The sequence below is a fragment of the Oncorhynchus clarkii genome, chromosome 1 (genome assembly GCF_045791955.1).
Source record: "Oncorhynchus clarkii lewisi isolate Uvic-CL-2024 chromosome 1, UVic_Ocla_1.0, whole genome shotgun sequence".
NCBI lineage: Eukaryota > Metazoa > Chordata > Actinopteri > Salmoniformes > Salmonidae > Oncorhynchus > Oncorhynchus clarkii.
The window spans coordinates 79,887,277-79,910,727 of NC_092147.1; the positions used below are offsets into that span (position 1 = coordinate 79,887,277).

The 23,451-nt window shown below is 47.0% G+C and overlaps 3 protein-coding genes across 3 annotated transcripts in view; 2 read left to right on the forward strand and 1 right to left on the reverse strand.

The window, feature by feature from the left end:
* The first annotated feature begins 175 nt into the window (after positions 1-175).
* On the forward strand, positions 176-3,675 carry LOC139413063 (trypsin like peroxisomal matrix peptidase 1). Its single transcript, XM_071160095.1, has 5 exons — positions 176-1,038; positions 1,167-1,765; positions 2,137-2,267; positions 2,558-2,743; positions 3,055-3,675. The coding sequence occupies exons 1-5, from the start codon at positions 556-558 to the stop codon at positions 3,255-3,257; spliced, it is 1,602 nt and encodes a 533-aa protein (XP_071016196.1). The 5' UTR covers positions 176-555; the 3' UTR covers positions 3,258-3,675.
* Positions 3,676-4,474: 799 nt separating this feature from the next.
* Positions 4,475-6,200, forward strand: LOC139408940 (uncharacterized). Its single transcript, XM_071153485.1, has 2 exons — positions 4,475-4,498; positions 5,511-6,200. The coding sequence occupies exons 1-2, from the start codon at positions 4,475-4,477 to the stop codon at positions 6,198-6,200; spliced, it is 714 nt and encodes a 237-aa protein (XP_071009586.1).
* A 557-nt stretch (positions 6,201-6,757) lies between these two features.
* LOC139417910 (testican-2-like) overlaps positions 6,758-23,451 on the reverse strand; it is a 79,833-nt gene continuing 63,139 nt past the window's right edge. Inside the window, exons 8-10 of the mRNA XM_071166900.1 lie at positions 18,882-18,944; positions 9,694-9,831; positions 6,758-7,052 (exon numbers count right to left, since the gene is read on the reverse strand). Of these exons, the coding sequence (XP_071023001.1) occupies positions 6,916-7,052; positions 9,694-9,831; positions 18,882-18,944 (338 nt within the window). The 3' untranslated portion in view covers positions 6,758-6,915. The remainder of the gene's footprint in view (positions 7,053-9,693; positions 9,832-18,881; positions 18,945-23,451) is intronic.

Below are 23,451 nucleotides of genomic sequence, written 5' to 3' on the forward strand. Positions count from 1 at the left end.
ATTTTTTTTGTTTGTTTCATTTTATGTTCTACAATCCATGATTTATGACACATTTACTGTTGGTTCTCCTTGGACTACAATGAAACTAGCCAATGAAACCGGAAACAGCTGGAGAAGCGAAAGCCAATCACGTAACAATTCAAGCTATCATTACACCCCCTTTTCCTTCTGGTCCAATGAGAGGAGTTTCGGAAGCAGCGCGCAGCATTAAGGTCGATCGTATTAATATTGTTTGTTTGTGTTAAATTAGTAATCATATATTTTGCCTGTTGGATGATAGGATATGATCGATATTTCTGGATGTCATTCTGCAACGCCATCCGCATCATAAGGTTTTTGAATATGTTGTCGTACTTTTAAACTCACTTTTTCCTGGTAGGTGGAAGTCGATAAGCTTCATTGGCACAAAGTTCATGTTAGCTAGTTAGCCAGGGGGTGTATTTATTACGCATATTCTTTTGCAAAACGTTTTTTAAACGGAACGACACGGAGAGGGATCTACCTGCATTTGACCAATAGAAACTCTCGTTTTACACCCCAGCTACTGACAACGAAATGGAGTCGACTGAAAAAATGTGTTGCGTGGTCACGGTGTCTGAGTCTTTTTCTGATCAGAAACCTGTAAGCTGTAGTGGAGTCATCCTGAACTCACAGACTAGTCTCGTTCTCTGCAATGGTCTTATCTTTTCTCGCTTTATGAATGACAAGGACGCTTTCTCTTCAGATCACCGGGTCTTGCTACCAGACAGTTTCAGTGGTAAACTCAAAATTAGCCTTAACATCCATGAACAGCGAGATTTGGACACAAACCAATGCGCATACCAGTCATGCACCGTCGCGGAGAGCAACAGCACCTCGCGGCATCAACACCAAGCGACAGCACAGCTGCTGATGCTCGCTAACTGTTTGGAGTTCAAGAGTGCTTTCGAGAAGATCTTCAAAGAGTCTGATAAGTGGAGTTTTTACGGTGGGGAGGAGGATGATGATGCAGAGATGGTTAGGGATTCAGAGTTTCTGAGCTGGTTTGCTGTACTCAAGGTACCAGACAGTTGGAATGAGTAACCTGCTTGTAGTCATGTGTTTTCTTTACAGTATTTTCATTGTTACCATTTAATGCTGATAGTCTAATGATCTGTATTTTGTCTTTTCATACAACAACAACAAAGGTACCAGCCTTGGCCAAAGCATCAAACATCAACTTTGGAACCATACCATGGGCGACCAGCTCCACTCTCCGGAAAGGATGCGCGGTCCTCGCCTGCGGCTCTCCCTTCGGCGCCTTCTGCCCCGATCTCTTCATGGGCACACTAAGCAAGGGTATCATCAGTAACCTGTCCGGGGAAGGTAATGCTCTCATTCTCACTGATGCCCGCTGCCTGCCCGGTACAGAGGGAGGGGGGCTTTTTGTGCCCCACGGAGACCGAACGCTCCTCGTCGGTTTGATCGTGTCCCCTTTGTGCTGGAAAGCCAGCGAGTGGATTGGGCTGACGCTTGTGTGCTCGCTCCAGATGATTCTGAGGAACATCACACAGTGTGTGAATATTTGCAATCCACACCAAGAGATCCACCACATGCAGGAGCCCACAGACTTCTTTCTAGCCTTACAGAGTGAAACTGAAACTCAGACGTACCCCACAGTGGCCTTAGTAGACGCTGGACAATTCTGGGGCTCTGGGGTTCTGGTTAGTCCGCGGTTGGTGGTCACCTGTCGACATGTTGTCAATGGAAAACCTGTTGTCACCTTGAGATTCAACACCAATGACAGGTAAGATTCAACACCAATGACAGGGACCATGCTGCCATTTTACTCGCCTGACCTATCTGCATCTCGCATAACATTCAGTGATTCAACACCAATAATGGTTACTGTTCTGTATGCATCTCATAGGAAGTTCATTAATGCTGAAGCTTCATGTATGCAAGTGTAGTGTAACCTCTGCCAAGAGGTCATGTCCTTCATGGTATGGGAGATACAGGGTTGATGGTTCAAGTTTCACTTAAGCTGGTTTCCAAGAGAAATCCAGGGCAAACATAAAAAAATAACATTTGTTCCATACCAGCAGGAAGATGAAAGTAGGCCACACAACATTATCCAGAACAAAGTGAAGGCTTACGTTCCTTTTTTCCTCCCCATAGATTTCATGCCGTGGTGAGTGATGTCCTGTACTCCACCAAGGCATCGTCTCCCTATGATGTAGCCGTGGTGCAGCTAAGACACCTTCCCCCGGAGGTAGTTGTGTCACGCTTGGCCACATCGTTTACACCAGGTAGGCATGATGTCACTGTCACATTGACTCCACTATGTGTACTCTTTCTTTCTTTACAAGAGGACAGCCAGTGGAGGATGGGCCTTTCCTCTGAGTCTGGTTCTTCTAAAACTGCCTGAAAGGAGGAAACCTTATCTTGTCATTGTGCTTCTGATTGGTCTACTAAGCCAGGTTACTGTAAAAATCTTTGATGTAAAAAGGGCTTTATAAACTAAATGTGATTCAGATATTGAAATAATCTCGAAGGTGATAGGGTGCCGTTTGAGTTGTCTCCTCGTGTCGGTCCGTAGGTGAGGACGTGGTGGTGGTGGGTTTCGGAGCTTTCGGCCAGCGTTGTGGTCCCTCTCTGACCAGTGGCATCCTGTCCAGGGCGATCGGCTGTCATGGCCAGGCTGTCATGCTGCAGACAACCGCTGCAGTGCAGGCAGGGGCCAGCGGAGGAGCTGTGGTGCGGGCAGGATCAGGAGAGCTGCTAGGTAAGCCATGGATGGAGTTAGTCAACCCTACTCTTGGAGAGCGACTGGGTTTGTAGGCTTTAGTTCCAGCCCTGCTCTAAAACACCTGATTCAGGGTCAAGGCCCTGATGAACAGCTGTGGCTGGAACAGACGCCTGCAACTGCAGATTTTGAAAGAGTGATACTGTTTTTTTAACAGTGGGGGGCACTGGTTGACCATAGAAAATATGACAGGACAGCCATTCATTAATAGTACTGTGTCTAATGCCACATTTCAGACCCTTCTCTCTCTAACCCAAACCTCATGGCTGATTGTCCTTATTGTATTCCAGGTCTGGTTTCCAGTAACACCAGAGACTTTTCTGCCAAGGTAACCTACCCTCACCTGAACTTCAGTGTCCCAATGACTGTCTTGGAACCGTTGCTACGGCGATACGCCCAGAAGAGCGACATTGGTGTGTTCCGGGACTTGGATACGACCGATGAGGGAGTCAGGAGGGTGTGGAGGCTACAGACTGCTCAGAGCAAACTGTGACTAATTACACACACAGAGTACTTACAAAGACTAACTTCTGTCAGGCAATAACTTTCTCACTTTTCTATGACCTTTTTTTAAGGTTCTACTAATATCAGTTTGAAATGTGAGAACGTTTATCTACCATCACGTCATTTCTTAGGCTTGCTAACACCAGCCTTTCTAAGTCCTTGACCGTGAGTCGCAGCTCGCGTGTCAGCCAGACTAGTCTCGTCTCTCCTCAATGTTACAATACCACCGTAACATGATTACCACGAGTGGACCAGAGCTGACTAACGTTCCATCTTTGAAGTACTGGTATTTGAAATTAGTTGATTTTAGTACATACATGATTCATTCATACTACTGTCTGAGCCTCTGACACTGTCTTCTTGTGTAACAGATTGTTCTCAGACAATAAAGATCTTATATGATAGGATTGATAATGACCCATCTTGTTTTTTCCCCCAATGTCAGACACACAGGTACTTATCTTATAAAACGAGCTATAATGAGTCTTCACAGCTTTAGATACTATCTCTACAGATTAGTACCGAACACATTCAGTGTTTTCCACCATGTCATCTCTGTTTTCATACGGTACCCATCTCAAGGATAAATTCCTACTATTACAGTAAAGCATCATAAAATTAAGAAGTTGCTCCCGGCCGGGCGGAGAAATCTGATGTTGCACAGACTGATTGGTCCCTTTGGGTAGCTCAGAGGAAAAAGCTGCCAAGACCCCTTTTCACACATCTGTTATTCTCTCCCTTGCACTCAGAGAGAGGAGCTTATAGATGTCAGACCTGGGTTCAAGTACTATTTGAAATAATTGCAAACACTTTGGCTGGGCTTTATTGAGCTTCCCCGATGCAGTGAACCAATACAGTTCATCTGGCACGCAAGGTAGGCTGGAGCAAACATTCAACATTTTTGAAAGATTTCAAATAGTATTTGAACCTGTTGTAGACGCTTTGAGGCAACACTTTATTAGGGCCTACTAGTCCTACGACAAAGCGCCACGGTTGTTTGCTAGCCTCCTATAGATGTAAGCCTCAGAAGCTGCAGAAAAAGGTTAGGAGGAATGGAAGTGAACTGCTGGACACAACAGTCCAGAGTGGACAAAAGACCAGAGGATAATCGCTCGTCGACAGATTCACATGTAAACGGCGAGAATGGGAAATGACAACTTTGCAAGAATTTTACTTCTGGGAAACCAAGATTAAGGAGAAGACAGTATGACAGAGGAGTATGGTGGCCTGGTAAGGCCACGTAGAACCAATGTATTTTATTATTAAACACAATGTTGATCCACAGATGACACAATGGATAATTGTCAATCAAGCAGTACTGTCTGCCAGTATATCAAGGCATTAGCAATACAGGACTAATAATAATAATAGTCGCAAATCTGTCTTCAGACACACTTATTCACATTTAGGAGTGTAGAGTGAGAAACTTTATTTTACTAGACTTGATGAGACAGAGAACTACTGTCACAGATGAGCATACGGGATGGAATGGGGATAGTTCAATTATGCAATAGAAATACAATGAGTATAAAGTGGATTCCTTCTGCACTAATTTGAAAGCACTGGGTTGGTGAAAACAGTAAGCAAAAGCCCAAAGGAAATCGACTTTTATCTGTCCAGTTCTTTCATATCAGTGCAGAGAAAGAAGGAAATTAAGGATAGGAACCAATGGTAGGAAGCCACTTTTGACTAATTGAGAAGCACCCAAAAGCATCTCCAGTTCCTAACATGAGCACATAACCTCCAGCTGCTTCCTGCCTTTAACTTTAAATGTTCAGCTGCTAAAAACTTCTCCAGGAGAAAGTTGTCTTGCACATACAACAGAAAAAATAAAGATATTCACAAGAATTTAGGACACATCTCCTGACTGGTCAGACCACAGTTTCTAGTTTGATGTCCCACATTGTCACCCCTCCTCTTCTCCAATTCCCCACCATCCCCACCCTCCTCCCCAACCCCTCACCGTCCCCACCCTCCTCTCCAACCCTCCCACCGTCCCCACCCTCCTCTCCAACCCCCTACCACCCTCTCCAACCCCCCACCTCCTCCTCTCCAACCCTCCCACCGTCCCCACCCTCCTCTCCAACCCTCCCACCGTCCCCACCCTCCTCTCCAACCCCCCACCGTCTCCTCTCCAACCCCCTCCTCTCCAAATCCCTACCACCCTCTCCAACCCCCCACCGTCCCCACCTCCTCCTCTCCAACCCCCCACCGTCCCCACCTCTTCTCCAACCCCCCACAGTCCCCAACTCTTCTCCAACCCCCCACAGTCCCCAACTCTTCTCCAACCCCCCACAGTCCCCACCCTCCTCTCCAACCCCCCCACCGTTCCCACCCTCCTCTTCTCCAACCACCCAACCCCCCACTCTCCTCTTCTCCAACCACCCAACCCCCCACCCTCCTCTTCTCCAACCACCCAACCCTCCTCTTCTCCAACCACCCAACCCCCCACCGTCCCCACCCTCTCCAACCACCCACCGCACCCACCCCGCTTCTCCAACCCCCCACATCCCTCTTCTCCCACCGCCCCACCCCTCCTCTTCTCCAACCCACCCCTCCTCTTCTCCAACCCCCCCACCCCTCTTCTTCAACCGCCCCACCCTCCTCTCCTTCAACCCCCCACCGCCCCACCCTCCTCTCCAACCCCTCACCGTCCCCACCGTCTCCTCTCCAACCCCCCACCGTCTCCTCTCCAACCCCCCACCGTCTCCTCTCCAACCCCCTACCACCCTCTCCAAACCCCCACTGTCCCCACCTCCTCCTCTCCAACCCTCCCACCGTCCCCACCCTCCTCTCCAACCCTCCCACCGTCCCCACATTCCTCTCCAACCCCCCACCGTCTCCTTTCCAACCCTCTCCAACCCCCAACTGTCCCCACCTCCTCCTCTCCAACGCCCCCACCTCCTCTCCAACCCCCTACCCTCCAGTCTAACCCCCCCGTCTCCACCTCCTCCCCTCCAACCCCCCACCGTCCCCACCTCCTCCTCTCCAACCCCCCACCGTCCCCACCTCCTCCTCTCCAACCCCCCACCGTCCCCACCTCCTCCTCTCCAACCCCCCACCGCCCTCCCTCCACTTCTCCAACCACCCCCCCTCCTCTCCAACCCCCCACCGTCCCCACCTCTTCTCCAACCCCCTACCGTCCACCTCTTCTCCAACCCCCCACAGTCCCCACCCTCCTCTCCAACCCCCCCACCGTTCCCACCCTCCTCTTCTCCAATCCCCCACCCTCCTCTTCTCCAACCACCCAACCCCCCACCCTCTCCAACCACCCACCGCACCCACCCCGCTTCTCCAACATCCCTCTTCTCCAACCCACTCCACCCCCCTCTTCTCCAACCCACCCCTCCTCTTCTCCAACCCCCACCGCCCCACCCCTCCTCTTCTTCAACCCCCCACCCCTCCTCTTCTTCAACCCCCCAACGCCCCACCCCTCTTCTCCAACCCACCACCCCTCCTCTTCTCCAACCCACCACCCCTCCTCCTCTTCTCCAAACAATTTTTTCAATTGTGTCCATCTCTTCAGGTTTCCAGGATCATTATTTGTGTGTGTGTGTGGGTGTGTGTGTGTGTGTGTGTGAGAGAGAGAGAGAGAAGTTGAGATACTCCGGTAGTAATGTTGGACTAGCTAGACTTCATTGTTTTCTTCACCAAATATATCCTTCATCATCTGCCTCTCCCACCTCTCCTTCCTCCTCCTCTGCATTCTCCTCCGCTTCTTTATCTTCCTCATCCTCCCATCCGACCCCACTGCCAAAATCACCTGAATATGCCACCGCGTCATCTGGAGAAAAGAGAGAGAGAGAGAGAGAGAGAGAGAGGTGAACTAAAGGGCATGTGTTTGACATTGTCTGTGTTTCAATGGCTGTTTCTGAACCCTGCCACAGGAACCATTCTAATCAGCAGCAGGTTCCGTCCAGCCAGACAACCATTTTATCTTGAAATACTTTTCTCACAGCGACAAGCGGTTCTTTAGAGTGCAAATAATCCCTAACTTGAATGTGGCACTGCATATACTCACTTCTTAATCCCCACTGATGCATATCAAAGTAGTGTAGTGGAGGTATATGACTTATTCATTTTCATAATTTAGCAGATGCTCTTATCCAGAGCGACTTACAGGAGCAATTGAGGATAAGTGCCTTGCTCAAGGGCACATCAACCAATTTTTCAGCTAGTCGGCTTGGGGATTCAAACCAGTGACCTTTCGGCTACTGGCCCAACGCTCTTAACCACTAGGCTACCTGCCGCCCCAATTAGCCATTATGTAGTAGATTAGAGAAATGATGCACAAAGTAGCGGAATATCATCTGCAGGCAGCAAGAGCGCGCAGCTCACAACTGGTTTTGGCATGGAGCAGCTCACAACTGGTTTTGGCATGGAGCAGCTCACAACTGGTTTTGGCATGGAGCAGCTCACAACTGGTTTTGGCATGGAGCAGCTCACAACTGGTTTTGGCATGGAGCAGCTCACAACTGGTTTTGGCATGGAGCAGCTCACAGAAGAACGTCATCGGTAGCCGGGAAAGACGTTTCAACTTATGATATCTACCAGTAAATGCTAACTATATACTTTTTTATTTAACCTTTATTTAACTAGGCAAGTCAGTTAATAACAAATTCTTATTTACAATGACGGCCTACCCCGGCCAAACTTGGACGACGCTGGGCCAATTGTGCACCTCCCTATGGGACTTCCAATCACGGACGGATGTGATACGGCCTGGATTTGAACCAGGGACTGTAGTGATGCCTCTTGCACTGAGATGCTGCGCCACTCGGGAGTCTCAGGCAATAATGTGTATGCAAACCAGGTATTGAAAAAGTTTGGTCCGAAGTCTTGGTTAGTAGGCTATTTGTGATGTGCAATTAAGCCATCAGGGGCGTAAGGATGAGTGGGCCTGGGTGGACACAGGCCCACCCACCGGGGAGCCAGGCCCTTCCAGGCCCACCCAATCAGATTGAGCAAAAACTAAAAAATGATACATTATTATTACAAAAAACACAGTTCCACTCACCAGATGATAATTTGAAACAACCCTTTCCTGCAGTCAATTAACAAAAGTGCCCTCTTTGGCCTCATGGGTGGAATGTTATTAATATTATTTCATAATTAATACATATAATATTTTAAACAGATGAAAATCCAGTGTTTCTATGTCAAACAGTTTTGTTATATTTCAGTCTTCTGTGATGTATATAAAGTGTAATATTGGGAAGCAAACTAAAATTGGAATACATTTCAACTCTATATCTGACATGGTACAGGTGTCTTATTTTTTTAAGTCCATAACCATGTGTGTGAGGTGGATACTTTAGTTTCAAGGTAGATTTGATTAAGACTACCAAGAACCACACTGTGTGTGAGCCTGATTTAGCCCACTGCAGTAAAAGGTTAACTTCTTGTTGAAAGTTATTCTTGAAAAGGGAGAAGCTAACAAACTAGCAACAACATCCTCTTCAATAACACCTGCTGCAGCCGCTGTAAACTAGCCTACAACAGAAGATAGCTAGCTAGACCGTGGGAGAACTACTGCGACTGTTGGCTTTTGAGAAGGCAGAAGTTTCCATATGTTTTTTGTAAAAACAGTCCCACCCATTACAAGTCTAAATTGGTTTATTCCACTGTCACTCAAATGTTGCTCTTCAACAGTTGAATGGCAAATGCCTTCTATCTGATGGCTGACTTTGCTAGCTAGATTTTTCTCCCCAGAGAAGACCAAAGAAAAATCCTGATTGGATCTTTTTTCTTTACAGTTTTAACCCTTTCCAACAAAAACAAGGGATTAAATCAGAACATCATTGAAAATAATAATGTCATAAAAATTATCATTGTTATTATTATTATTTTATAAATCCTTAGCTTTCTCTGAAGGCATAGATGGCCCTCATAGTTCCCCACTGTGTTTGGGTTAGTAATAGTGGCTCTATTTTCCCTCAGCATGAATTTTTTCACCATTCTGAAATGTCCAAAGAATCCAGATGTTGTTCTGAAATATGAACACAGAAATACTGGACATTTTGAACTCTTATTATGGTGGTGATTTTACAAAATGAAAATCATGGTCTTGAATTGGACTCGCATTTTTCTGGTCTCTGTCTTGATTCAGTTTCAGGCCCCTTGTCCCCCTCCCAGTCATGGTCTTGCCCCAGACTCGATTTGCTCCGGTCTTGGTCTTGAATCGGTCTCGCTTTAGGTGATCTTGAACACAACACTGCGAATTACTGTAAGTTGTTCTGGAAAAGAGCGTCTGCTAAATTACTCAAATGTAAAAATAAAATAAAATGTATGTGTTGGAGTACAGACTGTATGGGTATCAATACTGATTGTGTGTGGTGGTCTGTAGCCTACTAAGTATGTGAGTTGGGTTCTATACTGAGTGTGTGCCAGGGGGTTTCAGAAATTGAACCCCGATTGTCTCTTACCACAGTCGGGGTTGCCATGGATTCTGGAGCTGGCTAGTTCCCCTCCCTGTTGGTCGACACACCAGCATTCTCCCCTGGCCTGATCACACTGCAGCTTCCTGTAGTATCCATCCTCATTACAGCTAGGGATAAACAAGCCTGACACACACAAAGAGGATTTTACATATGGAGGCACACATGTTTTTAGATAGAATACATATATCAAATCAAATGTTATTTGTCACATTTGCCGAATACAACAGGTGTAGGTAGACCTTACCGTGAAATGTTTACTTACAAGCCCTTAACCAACAATGCAGTTCAACAAATAGAGTTAAGAAAATGTTTACTAAATAAACTAAAGTAACACAATAAAATAACAATAACGAGGCTATATACAGGGGGTACCGGTACCGAGGCTATATACAGGGGGTACCGGTACTGAGTCAGTGTGCGGGGGTACAGGTTGTTGTTTGTGATGTTAAATTATCATAGCCTACTATGTTACAGTTAAAATGATTAGTGTTTGTATTACAGACTATTAATTATCCTATAGTTTGATTAATTTAAGAAAACATTTAGTGGTTTGTTTTAGAAGATAGGGAAAAAAGCTAATTTTCACATGACTGTAGAAAGGAACTGCAGTTTTGGATCTTGATAGTCAAACAATAGACCTGCAAATCACTGGGATGCTAATAACCCCAAGATGTTGTACAAATAGAGCACCCTTTTCCTCAGCAGTCATTCCTTTCTGAGGAGGTCCCCAAGAAGGAGCTACAATGGAACCTAACTTTGGAACCCAAGTTTGTCCTCTGTGCTTGGAAACAGAATCCTGGTGCATGGGGGCTACGCTTACAGAAAAGAACGAGATATGGCTAACAAATCTTTCTGTAAAGGTACAGAGTACAGTTCGTACTCGTGCCGTCCTCACTGACGGGGTTGTTGGGAGACCACAACCACATCCCGGACGGAAAGCAGATAGCAGTCCGACATGTACTGAACAACATGAAGAGGAGGAGTTTGGAGACCATGGAAAGCACACTGCACGTTTTGGAGTCTGCTACACCGGCCATGTCAGATGCTGTCAGGCATTATTTGCCCTCGGAATAGAACTTAATAATCAGTATACAGAGGCACAGGCAAAAGAAGACAAGCAGACGCAGGTTCCGGCTACAGTCCCTGGGAACCATGGCACGGCAGCTGGTGGTGACCAGGTTGGACCTGCAACTCTCCCCAATCCTGTCACTCCTGAAGTGGATCCAGTCATCCCTCAGATGAGGAGCATGACGGGGGGGAGGCCCGGCAACCCTCTCCAACCTGGTCATACCTGAGATCTACCATACTACGCATTGTGGAGAGCTGTTTCTTCAGCATGACAGTGGGCCAAACCCAGACAGGATTTGGATCTTCACAACCAAAGACAACTTGGAATTCCTGTGTGATTGTGAGTACTGGTTTGCCAATGGAACATTCAAGAAGGTCCCACTTCCATTCCAGCAGGTGTACACCATCCACGGGATGCTCACATATTCACGGGATATGCGACAGGAGGCTGTGCTTGTTGCAGCCATTAGTATGCTGCCCGATAAGTCTGAGGTAGGCCTAGGGATAATCATTTACTAGCATATTAATGTTGTTTTAAAGGGATAGTTCACTCTTTAGAAGTTTAGCTTATTTTTGACTTCCCTGGGCTGTGGATATTTCCTCCCAACAGTTTTTACAATTTGTGTTAGCTAGTTATTTAGGAAGGTCCAGAATGAGAATACGAATCTGGCTAGCATTTTTGGAGAACGTAGCAATGCTATTGGAAAACGGTAATTTCAGTGAGTGATGCATTCAAAAGCATAAATTAAGTTCATTTAAAAAAATGCAATCTAACAGCCTACTATTTTATTTTTGTGTGTGGACATACAGTTGTGCGTTCCAGGCACTGAAGAAATTGAACCCGGATCTGAAGCCAGAATCAGTCATGACTGACTTTGAGCCAGCAGCTCCCGTAAAGGCCTTCAAGAAGGTGTCCCGGTCCGCAACCGGGGTTGCTTCTTCCATCTGGGACCACACTTCAGACGGCAACTGTCCCGCCGTCCTGAGGTGGCATCAAAGTACCTCAGGGACCCCGACTTTGCCCTCAAGATGCTCCACAAGCTCGCATTTGTCCCGTCCTCTGATGTGATGAGATGTTTCCTCCATCTCCTTTAAACTCTGGTCTTTCAAGACCCAGCGTTGTCCATATTTGTGGCTGACTTCGAGGACACATGGATTGGGCGCCCGTTGGGAAAGGGTCAAAGAAGCCGAAGAAGAGCACTGGAATATTTCAACAAGGTTGATGACAACAGCAAATGGGTGTCTTAACATGTTTCTATCTTTTGCTTACAGAAATGTGGAACTACTACGATACTGTCCTGAAGGACATGGGGAAGACCAATAACGTCACAAAGGGATGGTTCGTGTCAGTCGTTTGTGGGGCGTCTTACCGATACCACAGTGACACAAACCACAATTTGCCAGTTCCTCGACGCCTTGCAACTACAACAACATAGGAAGTCACTACAGAGGGAGCAGGAACTCGCTAGTGTTCTATAGGCACGGACGTTGCCCCGCGTGCACAGCCGCCAGCAAGAGTTGATGCGACTCGTGGAGGACTACCAGAATAAACCACTTTAGGAGTATCTGAGAGGCATCGCCACCTTCAACAACACTGGAAAATGTCTGCTATGCAACACTTATGAGAACAGAGAGTACGTCTAAACTGTTACACCTCACCATAGCACTGCCCAGGTTCTTACGGCATTGCTAATTCATGTCCTTTTTTTGTTGTTATTTGCCTTCTTTGTGCTTATTATTTTTTATATTATATATATTTTGTTGGAGAACCAGGCTATTTGTGAATTATGGTTTTGCTTCATTCATTCTTTTGAGTCAAGAGATACATATTTAAAAAGCATTTGAATTGATGATGTGTTTAGGTTATCATATATACTTAATTGGACTTACATAGGGCGGTAAGCTATACGTTCTGGCCAACCATCATACCTAATCACGGTCAGTGTAAGTGTCGTACAGCTTAAATGATACTGTATGTATGCAGCATTTGTTTTCTGCAGACAATTTCAAATGTCATAAGCCATGAATACAAAATCCATTTATTGAGAAGGTATAGGATAGAGGGGAATAACTGTGTAGACAGCACCATAGAAATAGAATGGCAATGTAATTCTAATATTCTATGGTCAGCATACTACTGCTGCACCAAGGGGCTGCTGCTGCACCAAGGGGCTACTGCTGCACCAAGGGGCTGCTGCTGCACAAAGGGGCTGCTGCTGCACCAAGGGGCTACTGATGCACCAAGGGGCTACTGATGCACCAAGGGGCTACTGATGCACCAAGGGGCTGCTGCTGCACCAAGGGGCTACTGATGCACCAAGGGGCTGCTGCTGCACCAAGGGGCTACTGCTGCACCAAGGGGCTACTGCTGCACCAAGGGGCTACTGATGCACCAAGGGGCTACTGATGCACCAAGGGGCTGCTGCTGCACAAAGGGGCTGCTGCTGCACAAAGGGGCTGCTGCTGCACCAAGGGGCTACTGCTGCACCAAGGGGCTACTGCTGCACCAAGGGGCTACTGCTGCACCAAGGGGCTACTGATGCACCAAGGGGCTGCTGCTGCACAAAGGGGCTGCTGCTGCACCAAGGGGCTACTGATGCACCAAGGGGCTACTGATGCACCAAGGGGCTACTGATGCACCAAGGGGCTGCTGCTGCACCAAGGGGCTACTGATGCACCAAGGGGCTGCTGCTGCACCAAGGGGCTACTGCTGCACTAAGGGGCTACTGATGCACCAAGGGGCTGCTGCTGCACAAAGGGGCTGCTGCTGCACCAAGGGGCTACTGCTGCACCAAGGGGCTACTGCTGCACCAAGGGGCTACTGCTGCACCAAGGGGCTACTGCTGCACCAAGGGGCTACTGATGCACCAAGGGGCTGCTGCTGCACAAAGGGGCTGCTGCTGCACAAAGGGGCTGCTGCTGCACCAAGGGGCTACTGCTGCACCAAGGGGCTACTGCTGCACCAAGGGGCTACTGCTGCACCAAGGGGCTACTGCTGCACCAAGGGGCTGCTGCTGCACCAAGGGGCTACTGCTGCACTAAGGGGCTACTGCTGCACTAAGGGGCTGGCTAATAACTAGAGAACAAGGACACACGTGCTATGAATCTGGACTAGTTCACCTTTACAAGGTTACGGAGACTTAAGCCCTGACACCTTAGAATATATCAGCATCTATCTGTAGGCTATTATAATATAAGATACGCACCACTATTTTATCGGCATCCTACTGAGGATCAGAAAAGGGATGAAATCGGGATAGAATGTCATAGGACTTCTATATCTAAGTACATGCAGAATAAGGTGAAAAATACACGTTAACCCTTTACACTCGTACCTGTATACTGGTTGAAAATGGCAGATTTGGGCACTAATAATCTCCTAAATTGGAACGTAGTGGCTGTACAGTAACATGCTATACATGACATCAGAGCTCAGGGTCTCCGCTACACAGCTCTGTATGGGTTTTGACTGACAGATATTCTGAACTTGAGCACCATGCAACAAGATGTGCCCTCCATCCCTTCCGGTAATTGGACAACTTTTAACAGAAAAATTAAGTCTGAGTTAGGGAAATGCTGCAAATTAAAATGACTCAATATATTTTGAAAGATGAGATGTTGAGGATTATAATAAATACAGCTATGATGTCATACAAACAAGCCAAACACCCGTGAGTCCAAATGTGTACTTCACATTCTATATCATAAAACTCATGTGATATACAGTGTAAACGTTTATGATCACTATGTTTGATGTACAGTTACAAGATGACATAGCTTCATACCCTGGGTTGTTCAACAGAATGAGCCTGTTTGTCTGTTGTGAAGAACAGTTTCCCCAGACGACGCATCTGAATGCTCTCATGACTCCATTCTATGTACACCAAAATTACAATCTGCTTCTCCGAATTGCCTTGTGAAAGCAATAGAACAAGCTTTCATGCCCACCTGACCCAGATTGTGATTGATATTGGACTGTTTTTCCGATTGCGTAAACAACAACAGTAATTCTGTGATGGTGGGGATGCAGGGCTGTGTTCCAAATACAACAACTACAAGTATGTTGCTCTAGTTCCTCAACGGAACAGCTAAGAGAGCTCAAAACAAGCACCTTATAGTTGAAGACTGAGTCATAAAAGGGCATTGAAGTGACTTAGGAACTGTGTACACTTTGGAGAGGTGTGTAGCCACTTGGGAACACCAGTTAGCCCTCTCACTCAGACCCTTGTCATTGTTTTGTCTTATCATGTTACTGAATGTGTCCCAGAGTATTTTCCGACAAATGCGGCGAAAATCAACAGTGTAATGATTGGATCCAGTGTCAGGTGAACGGTTGTGCTTTGGTCTAAACATTTCCCCATCATCTCCAAACTGTTACCTTTTAAATCACTACCACGGTTATGCATATGCTTTTCATATTTCTTCTGTAAGAAACATTTAAATGTATTCCTATCCATATAGGACCATATGTATTCCTATCCATATAGGACCATATGTATTCCTATCCATATAGGACCATATGTATTCCTATCCATATAGGACCATATGTATTCCTATCCATATAGGACCATATGTATTCCTATCCATATAGGACCATATGTATTCCTATCCATATAGGACCATATGTATTCCTATCCATATAGGACCATATGTATTCCTATCCATATAGGACCATATGTATTCCTATCCATATAGGACCATATGTATTCCTATCCATATAGGACCATATGTATTCCTATCCATATAGGACCATATGTATTCCTATCCATATAGGACCATATGTATTCCTATCCATATAGGACCATATGTATTCCTATCCATATAGGACCATATGTATTCCTATCCATATAGGACCATATGTATTCCTATCCATATAGGACCATATGTATTCCTATCCATATAGGACCATATGTATTCCTATCCATATAGGACCATATGTATTCCTATCCATATAGGACCATATGTATTCCTATCCATATAGGACCATATGTATTCCTATCCATATAGGACCATATGTATTCCTATCCATATAGGACCATATGTATTCCTATCCATATAGGACCATATGTATTCCTATCCATATAGGACCATATGTATTCCTATCCATATAGGACCATATGTATTCCTATCCATATAGGACCATATGTATTCCTATCCATATAGGACCATATGTATTCCTATCCATATAGGACCATATGTATTCCTATCCATATAGGACCATATGTATTCCTATCCATATAGGACCATATGTATTCCTATCCATATAGGACCATATGTATTCCTATCCATATAGGACCATATGTATTCCTATCCATATAGGACCATATGTATTCCTATCCATATAGGACCATATGTATTCCTATCCATATAGGACCATATGTATTCCTATCCATATAGGACCATATGTATTCCTATCCATATAGGACCATATGTATTCCTATCCATATAGGACCATATGTATTCCTATCCATATAGGACCATATGTATTCCTATCCATATAGGACCATATGTATTCCTATCCATATAGGACCATATGTATTCCTATCCATATAGGACCATATGTATTCCTATCCATATAGGACCATATGTATTCCTATCCATATAGGACCATATGTATTCCTATCCATATAGGACCATATGTATTCCTATCCATATAGGACCATATGTATTCCTATCCATATAGGACCATATGTATTCCTATCCATATAGGACCATATGTATTCCTATCCATATAGGACCATATGTATTCCTATCCATATAGGACCATATGTATTCCTATCCATATAGGACCATATGTATTCCTATCCATATAGGACCATATGTATTCCTATCCATATAGGACCATATGTATTCCTATCCATATAGGACCATATGCATTCCTATCCATATAGGACCATATGCATTCCTATCCATATAGGACCATATGCATTCCTATCCATATAGGACCATATGCATTCCTATCCATATAGGACCATATGTATTCCTATCCATATAGGACCATATGTATTCCTATCCATATAGGACCATATGTATTCCTATCCATATAGGACCATATGTATTCCTATCCATATAGGACCATATGTATTCCTATCCATATAGGACCATATGTATTCCTATCCATATAGGACCATATGTATTCCTATCCATATAGGACCATATGTATTCCTATCCATATAGGACCATATGTATTCCTATCCATATAGGACCATATGTATTCCTATCCATATAGGACCATATGTATTCCTATCCATATAGGACCATATGTATTCCTATCCATATAGGACCATATGTATTCCTATCCATATAGGACCATATGCATTCCTATCCATATAGGACCATATGCATTCCTATCCATATAGGACCATATGTATTCCTATCCATATAGGACCATATGTATTCCTATCCATATAGGACCATACGTATTCCTATCCATATAGGACCATACGTATTCCTATCCATATAGGACCATACGCATTCCTATCCATATAGGACCATACGTATTCCTATCCATATAGGACCATATGTATTCCTATCCATATAGGACCATATGTATTCCTATCCATATAGGACCATATGTATTCCTATCCATATAGGACCATATGTATTCCTATCCATATAGGACCATATGTATTCCTATCCATATAGGACCATATGTATTCCTATCCATATAGGACCATACGTATTCCTATCCATATAGGACCATATGTATTCCTATCCATATAGGACCATATGTATTCCTATCCATATAGGACCATATGTATTCCTATCCATATAGGACCATATGTATTCCTATCCATATAGGACCATATGTATTCCTATCCATATAGGACCATATGTATTCCTATCCATATAGGACCATACGTATTCCTATCCATATAGGACCATACGTATTCCTATCCATATAGGACCATACGTATTCCTATCCATATAGGACCATATGTATTCCTATCCATATAGGACCATATGTATTCCTATCCATATAGGACCATATGTATTCCTATCCATATAGGACCATACGTATTCCTATCCATATAGGACCATATGTATTCCTATCCATATAGGACCATATGTATTCCTATCCATATAGGACCATATGTATTCCTATCCATATAGGACCATACGTATTCCTATCCATATAGGACCATACGTATTCCTATCCATATAGGACCATATGTATTCCTATCCATATAGGACCATATGTATTCCTATCCATATAGGACCATATGTATTCCTATCCATATAGGACCATATGTATTCCTATCCATATAGGACCATATGTATTCCTATCCATATAGGACCATATGTATTCCTATCCATATAGGACCATATGTATTCCTATCCATATAGGACCATATGTATTCCTATCCATATAGGACCATATGTATTCCTATCCATATAGGACCATATGTATTCCTATCCATATAGGACCATATGTATTCCTATCCATATAGGACCATATGTATTCCTATCCATATAGGACCATACGTATTCCTATCCATATAGGACCATATGTATTCCTATCCATATAGGACCATACGTATTCCTATCCATATAGGACCATACGTATTCCTATCCATATAGGACCATATGCATTCCTATCCATATGGGACCATATGTATTCCTATCCATATAGGACCATATGTATTCCTATCCATATAGGACCATATGTATTCCTATCCATATAGGACCATATGTATTCCTATCCATATAGGACCATATGCATTCCTATCCATATAGGACCATATGTATTCCTATCCATATAGGACCATTTCCATGAGTGTAAAGGGTTCATGTAAACAATGTTGCATTGGGGCAAATTCAAAATCACATGATTTCACATTATCACATTAAATTAACATTTTAGCAGACTTATTCAGAGCAATTAGGGTTAAGCGCTTTGCTCAAGGGAACATCAGATTCTTCACTTAGTCAGCTCGGGGATTCAAACCAATGACCTTTCAGTTATTGGCCCAACGCTCTTAACCGCTAGGTTACCTGCTATCACGTGATCATGTGAAATTCCGTAAGGGGTATGCTTACTCAAAGCCCTCATGCACGTCTGGGAAATGTCAATCATGCAGGAACATGTAGCACATAATAAATACCTAGTTTGTTCTTGCCTCCCTCCTGAACTTGGATCCTCTCCAGCTCAGCCAGGCAGGGGGGCTCTGAGGGAGAAACACACCAACGCTTCAGTACCTCACTTCAATACACACACACACAATTGGCCAAATCGTAGAAAATTCAGATATGCGTAGAAAGCCTGTCGAACATTCACACAAATCTCCCATTGAAATGATACATGATTTATATGCCACTTCAAACTACTGTGTTTCTCAGGTTTCATGGGCTCTGGCCAAAAGTAGTGCACTATATAGGGCATGTGGTGCCATTTGGGACACATGCAGTGGCTCCAGCCATGGGTCCAGTGGTAAACACAGGTCTTGTCTAGTTTCTGGCCAGCTGCTTGGCTGACAGACACAATCTGCGAGAGCTGTGGGAGGAACCATCCTGGCAACAAGCTACAGTGATGTTGTTACTGCACCACTGTGGCCATTTCCCCACCACTGGGCAACTAAAAACAACTAGGGGGAAGACTTACAGTGATGAACTGCGAGAGCAGAGAGAGGGGAGACGGGAGACGAGAGAGGGGAGATAAGAGAGAGGGGAGACGGGAGACGAGAGAGGGGAGATGAGAGAGAGGGGAGAAGAGAGAGGAGAGAGACGGGAGAAGAGAAGAGAGAGGAGAGAGACGGGAGAAGAGAGAGGAGAGAAGAGAGAGGGGAGAAGAGGAGAGAGGAGAGAAGAGAGAGGAGAGAGACGTGAGGAGAGAGAGGGGAGAAGGGAGAGGGGAGGAGAGCGGAGAGAGGGGAGAAGAGAGGGGAGAGCGGAGAGAGGGGAGAAGAGGGAGGAGAGAAGAGAGAGGGGAGAAGAGAAGGGAGAGCGGAGAGAGGGGAGAAGAGAGAGGAGAGAGAAGTGAGAAGAGAGAGGAGAGAGAGGGGAGAAAAGAAGGGAGAGGGGAGGAGAGCGGAGAGAGGGGAGAGCGGAGAGAGGGGAGAAGAGGGAGGAGAGAAGAGAGAGGGGAGAAGAGGGAGGAGAGAAGAGAGAGAGGGGAGAAGAGGGAGGAGAGAAGAGAGCGAAGGGAGAAGAGAGAGAGGGGAGAGAGGGGAGAAGGGGAGAGAGAGGGGAGAAGAGAAGGGAGAGCGGAGAGAGGGGAGAAGAGAAGGGAGAGCGGAGAGAGGGGAGAAGAGAGGGGAGAGCGGAGAGAGGGGAGAAGAGAAGGGAGAGCGGAGAGAGGGGAGAAGAGAGGGGAGAGCGGAGAGAGGGGAGAAGAGAGGGGAGAGCGGAGAGAGGGGAGAAGAGGGAGGAGAGAAGAGAGAGGAGAGAAGAGAGAGAGGGGAGAAGAGGAGAGAGGGGAGAAGAGGAGAGAGAGGGGAGAAGAGAGAAGAGAGAGACGGGAGAAGAGAAGAGAGAGGAGAGAGAGGAGAGAGACGGGAGAAGAGAGAGGAGAGAAGAGAGAGGAGAGAGAGGGGAGAAGAGAAGGGAGAGGGGAGGAGAGCGGAGAGAGGGGAGAAGAGAGGGGAGAGCGGAGAGAGGGGAGAAGAGGGAGGAGAGAAGAGAGAGGGGAGAAGATAGAGAAGGGAGAAGAGAGAGAGGGGAGAGGGGAGAAGAGGAGAGAGGAGAGAGAGGGGAGAAGAGAAGGGAGAGCGGAGAGAGGGGAGAAGAGAAGGGAGAGCGGAGAGAGGGGAGAAGAGAGGGGAGAGCGGAGAGAGGGGAGAAGAGGGAGGAGAGAAGAGAGAGAGGGGAGAAGAGGAGAGAGGGGAGAAGAGAGAGAGGGGAGAAGAGGAGAGAGGGGAGAAGAGGAGAGAGAGGGGAGAAGAGAGAGGAGAGAGACGGGAGAAGAGAAGAGAGAGGAGAGAGAGGAGAGAGACGGGAGAAGAGAGAGGAGAGAGACGGGAGAAGAGAGAGGAGAGAAGAGAGAGGAGAGAGAGGGGAGAAGAGAAGGGAGAGCGGAGAGAGGGGAGAAGAGAGAGGAGCGAGACGTGAGAAGAGAGAGGAGAGAGAGGGGAGAAGAGAAGGGAGAGGGGAGAGAGGGGAGAAGAGGGAGGAGAGAAGAGAGAGAGGGGAGAAGAGAGAGGAGAAGAGAGAGAGGGGAGAGAGGGGAGAAGAGGAGAGAGGAGAGAGAGGGGAGAAGAGAAGGGAGAGCGGAGAGAGGGGAGAAGAGGGAGGAGAGAAGAGAGAGGGGAGAAGAGGGAGGAGAGAAGAGAGAGGGGAGAAGATAGAGAAGGGAGAAGAGAGAGAGGGGAGAGGGGAGAAGAGGAGAGAGGAGAGAGAGGGGAGAAGAGAAGGGAGAGCGGAGAGAGGGGAGAAGAGAAGGGAGAGCGGAGAGAGGGGAGAAGAGAGGGGAGAGCGGAGAGAGGGGAGAAGAGAGGGGAGAGCGGAGAGAGGGGAGAAGAGGGAGGAGAGAAGAGAGAGAGGGGAGAAGAGGAGAGAGGGGAGAAGAGAGAGAGGGGAGAAGAGGAGAGAGGGGAGAAGAGGAGAGAGAGGGGAGAAGAGAGAGGAGAGAGACGGGAGAAGAGAAGAGAGAGGAGAGAGAGGAGAGAGACGGGAGAAGAGAGAGGAGAGAAGAGAGAGGAGAGAGACGGGAGAAGAGAGAGGAGAGAAGAGAGAGGAGAGAGAGGGGAGAGGGGAGAAGAGAGAGGAGCGAGACGTGAGAAGAGAGAGGAGAGAGAGGGGAGAAGAGAAGGGAGAGGGGAGAGAGGGGAGAAGAGGGAGGAGAGAAGAGAGAGAGGGGAGAAGAGAGAGGAGAAGAGAGAGAGGGGAGAGAGGGGAGAAGAGGAGAGAGGAGAGAGAGGGGAGAAGAGAAGGGAGAGCGGAGAGAGGGGAGAAGAGAAGGGAGAGCGGAGAGAGGGGAGAAGAGAGAGGAGAGCGGAGAGAGGGAAGAAGAGAGGGGAGAGCGGAGAGAGGGGAGAAGAGAGAGAGGAGAGAAGAGAGAGAGGGGAGAAGAGGAGAGAGGGGAGAAGAGGAGAGAGAGGGGAGAAGAGAGAGGAGAGAGACGGGAGAAGAGAAGAGAGAGGAGAGAGAGGAGAGAGACGGGAGAAGAGAGAGAAGAGAAGAGAGAGTAGAGAGACGGGAGAAGAGAGAGGAGAGAAGAGAGAGGAGAGAGAGGGGAGAAGAGGAGAGAGAGGGGAGAAGAGAAGGGAGAGCGGAGAGAGGGGAGAAGAGAGGGAGAGGGGAGGAGAGCGGAGAGAAGGGAGAAGAGGGGAGAGCGGAGAGAGGGGAGAAGAGGGAGGAGAGAAGAGAGAGGGGAGAAGAGAAGAGAGAGAGGGGAGAAGAGGGAGGGGAGAAGAGAGAGAGGGGAGAAGAGGGAGGAGAGAAGAGAGAGAGGGGAGAAGAGGGAGGAGAGAAGAGAGAGAGGGGAGAAGAGAGAGAAGGGAGAAGAGAGAGAGGGGAGAAGAGAGAGGAGAGAAGAGAGAGGAGAGAGAGGGGAGAAGAGGAGATAGGAGAGAGAGGGGAGAAGAGAAGGGAGAGCGGAGAGAGGGGAGAAGAGAAGGGAGAGCGGAAAGAGGGGAGAAGAGAGAGGAGAGCGACGTGAGAATAGAGAGGAGAGAGAGGGGAGAAGAGAAGGGAGAGAGGGGAGAGAGGGGAGGAGAGAAGAGAGAGGGGAGAAGAGGGAGGAGAGAAGAGAGAGAGGGGAGAAGAGGGAGGAGAGAAGAGAGAGAGGGGAGAAGAGAGAGAAGGGAGAAGAGAGAGAAGGGAGAAGAGAGAGAGGGGAGAAGAGGGAGGAGAGAAGAGAGAGAGGGGAGAAGAGAGAGAGGGGAGAAGAGAGAGGAGAGAGAGGGGAGAAGAGGAGAGATGAGAGACAGGGGAGAAGAGAAGGGAGAGCGGAGAGAGGGGAGAAGAGAAGGGAGAGGGGAGAGAGGGGAGAGGAGGGAGGAGAGCGGAGAGAGGGGAGAAGAGAAGGGAGAAGAGGGAGGAGAGAAGAGAGAGAGGGGAGAAGAGAGAGAGGGGAGAAGAGAGAGGAGAGAGAGGGGAGAAGAGGAGAGATGAGAGACAGGGGAGAAGAGAAGGGAGAGCGGAGAGAGGGGAGAAGAGAAGGGAGAGGGGAGAGAGGGGAGAAGAGGGAGGAGAGCGGAGAGAGGGGAGAAGAGAAGGGAGAGCGGAGAGAGGGGAGAAGAGAAGGGAGAGCGGAGAGAGGGGAGAAGAGAGAGGAGAGCGGAGAGAGGGAAGAAGAGAGGGGAGAGCGGAGAGAGGGGAGAAGAGAGAGAGGAGAGAAGAGAGAGAGGGGAGAAGAGGAGAGAGGGGAGAAGAGGAGAGAGAGGGGAGAAGAGAGAGGAGAGAGACGGGAGAAGAGAAGAGAGAGGAGAGAGAGGAGAGAGACGGGAGAAGAGAGAGAAGAGAAGAGAGAGTAGAGAGACGGGAGAAGAGAGAGGAGAGAAGAGAGAGGAGAGAGAGGGGAGAAGAGGAGAGAGAGGGGAGAAGAGAAGGGAGAGCGGAGAGAGGGGAGAAGAGAGGGAGAGGGGAGGAGAGCGGAGAGAAGGGAGAAGAGGGGAGAGCGGAGAGAGGGGAGAAGAGGGAGGAGAGAAGAGAGAGGGGAGAAGAGAAGAGAGAGAGGGGAGAAGAGGGAGGGGAGAAGAGAGAAAGGGGAGAAGAGGGAGGAGAGAAGAGAGAGAG

Coding starts and splice junctions, on each gene's coding strand:
- LOC139413063 (XM_071160095.1), top strand. CDS start 556: ATGGAGTCGACTGAAAAAATGTGTTGCGTGGTCACGGTGTCTGAGTCT. Junction 2,268..2,557: donor GGCCACATCGTTTACACCAG/GTAGGCATGATG, acceptor GTCGGTCCGTAG/GTGAGGACGTGGTGGTGGTG. Junction 2,744..3,054: donor AGGATCAGGAGAGCTGCTAG/GTAAGCCATGGA, acceptor ATTGTATTCCAG/GTCTGGTTTCCAGTAACACC.
- LOC139408940 (XM_071153485.1), top strand. CDS start 4,475: ATGACAGAGGAGTATGGTGGCCTG. Junction 4,499..5,510: donor CAGAGGAGTATGGTGGCCTG/GTAAGGCCACGT, acceptor AACCCCCCACAG/TCCCCAACTCTTCTCCAACC.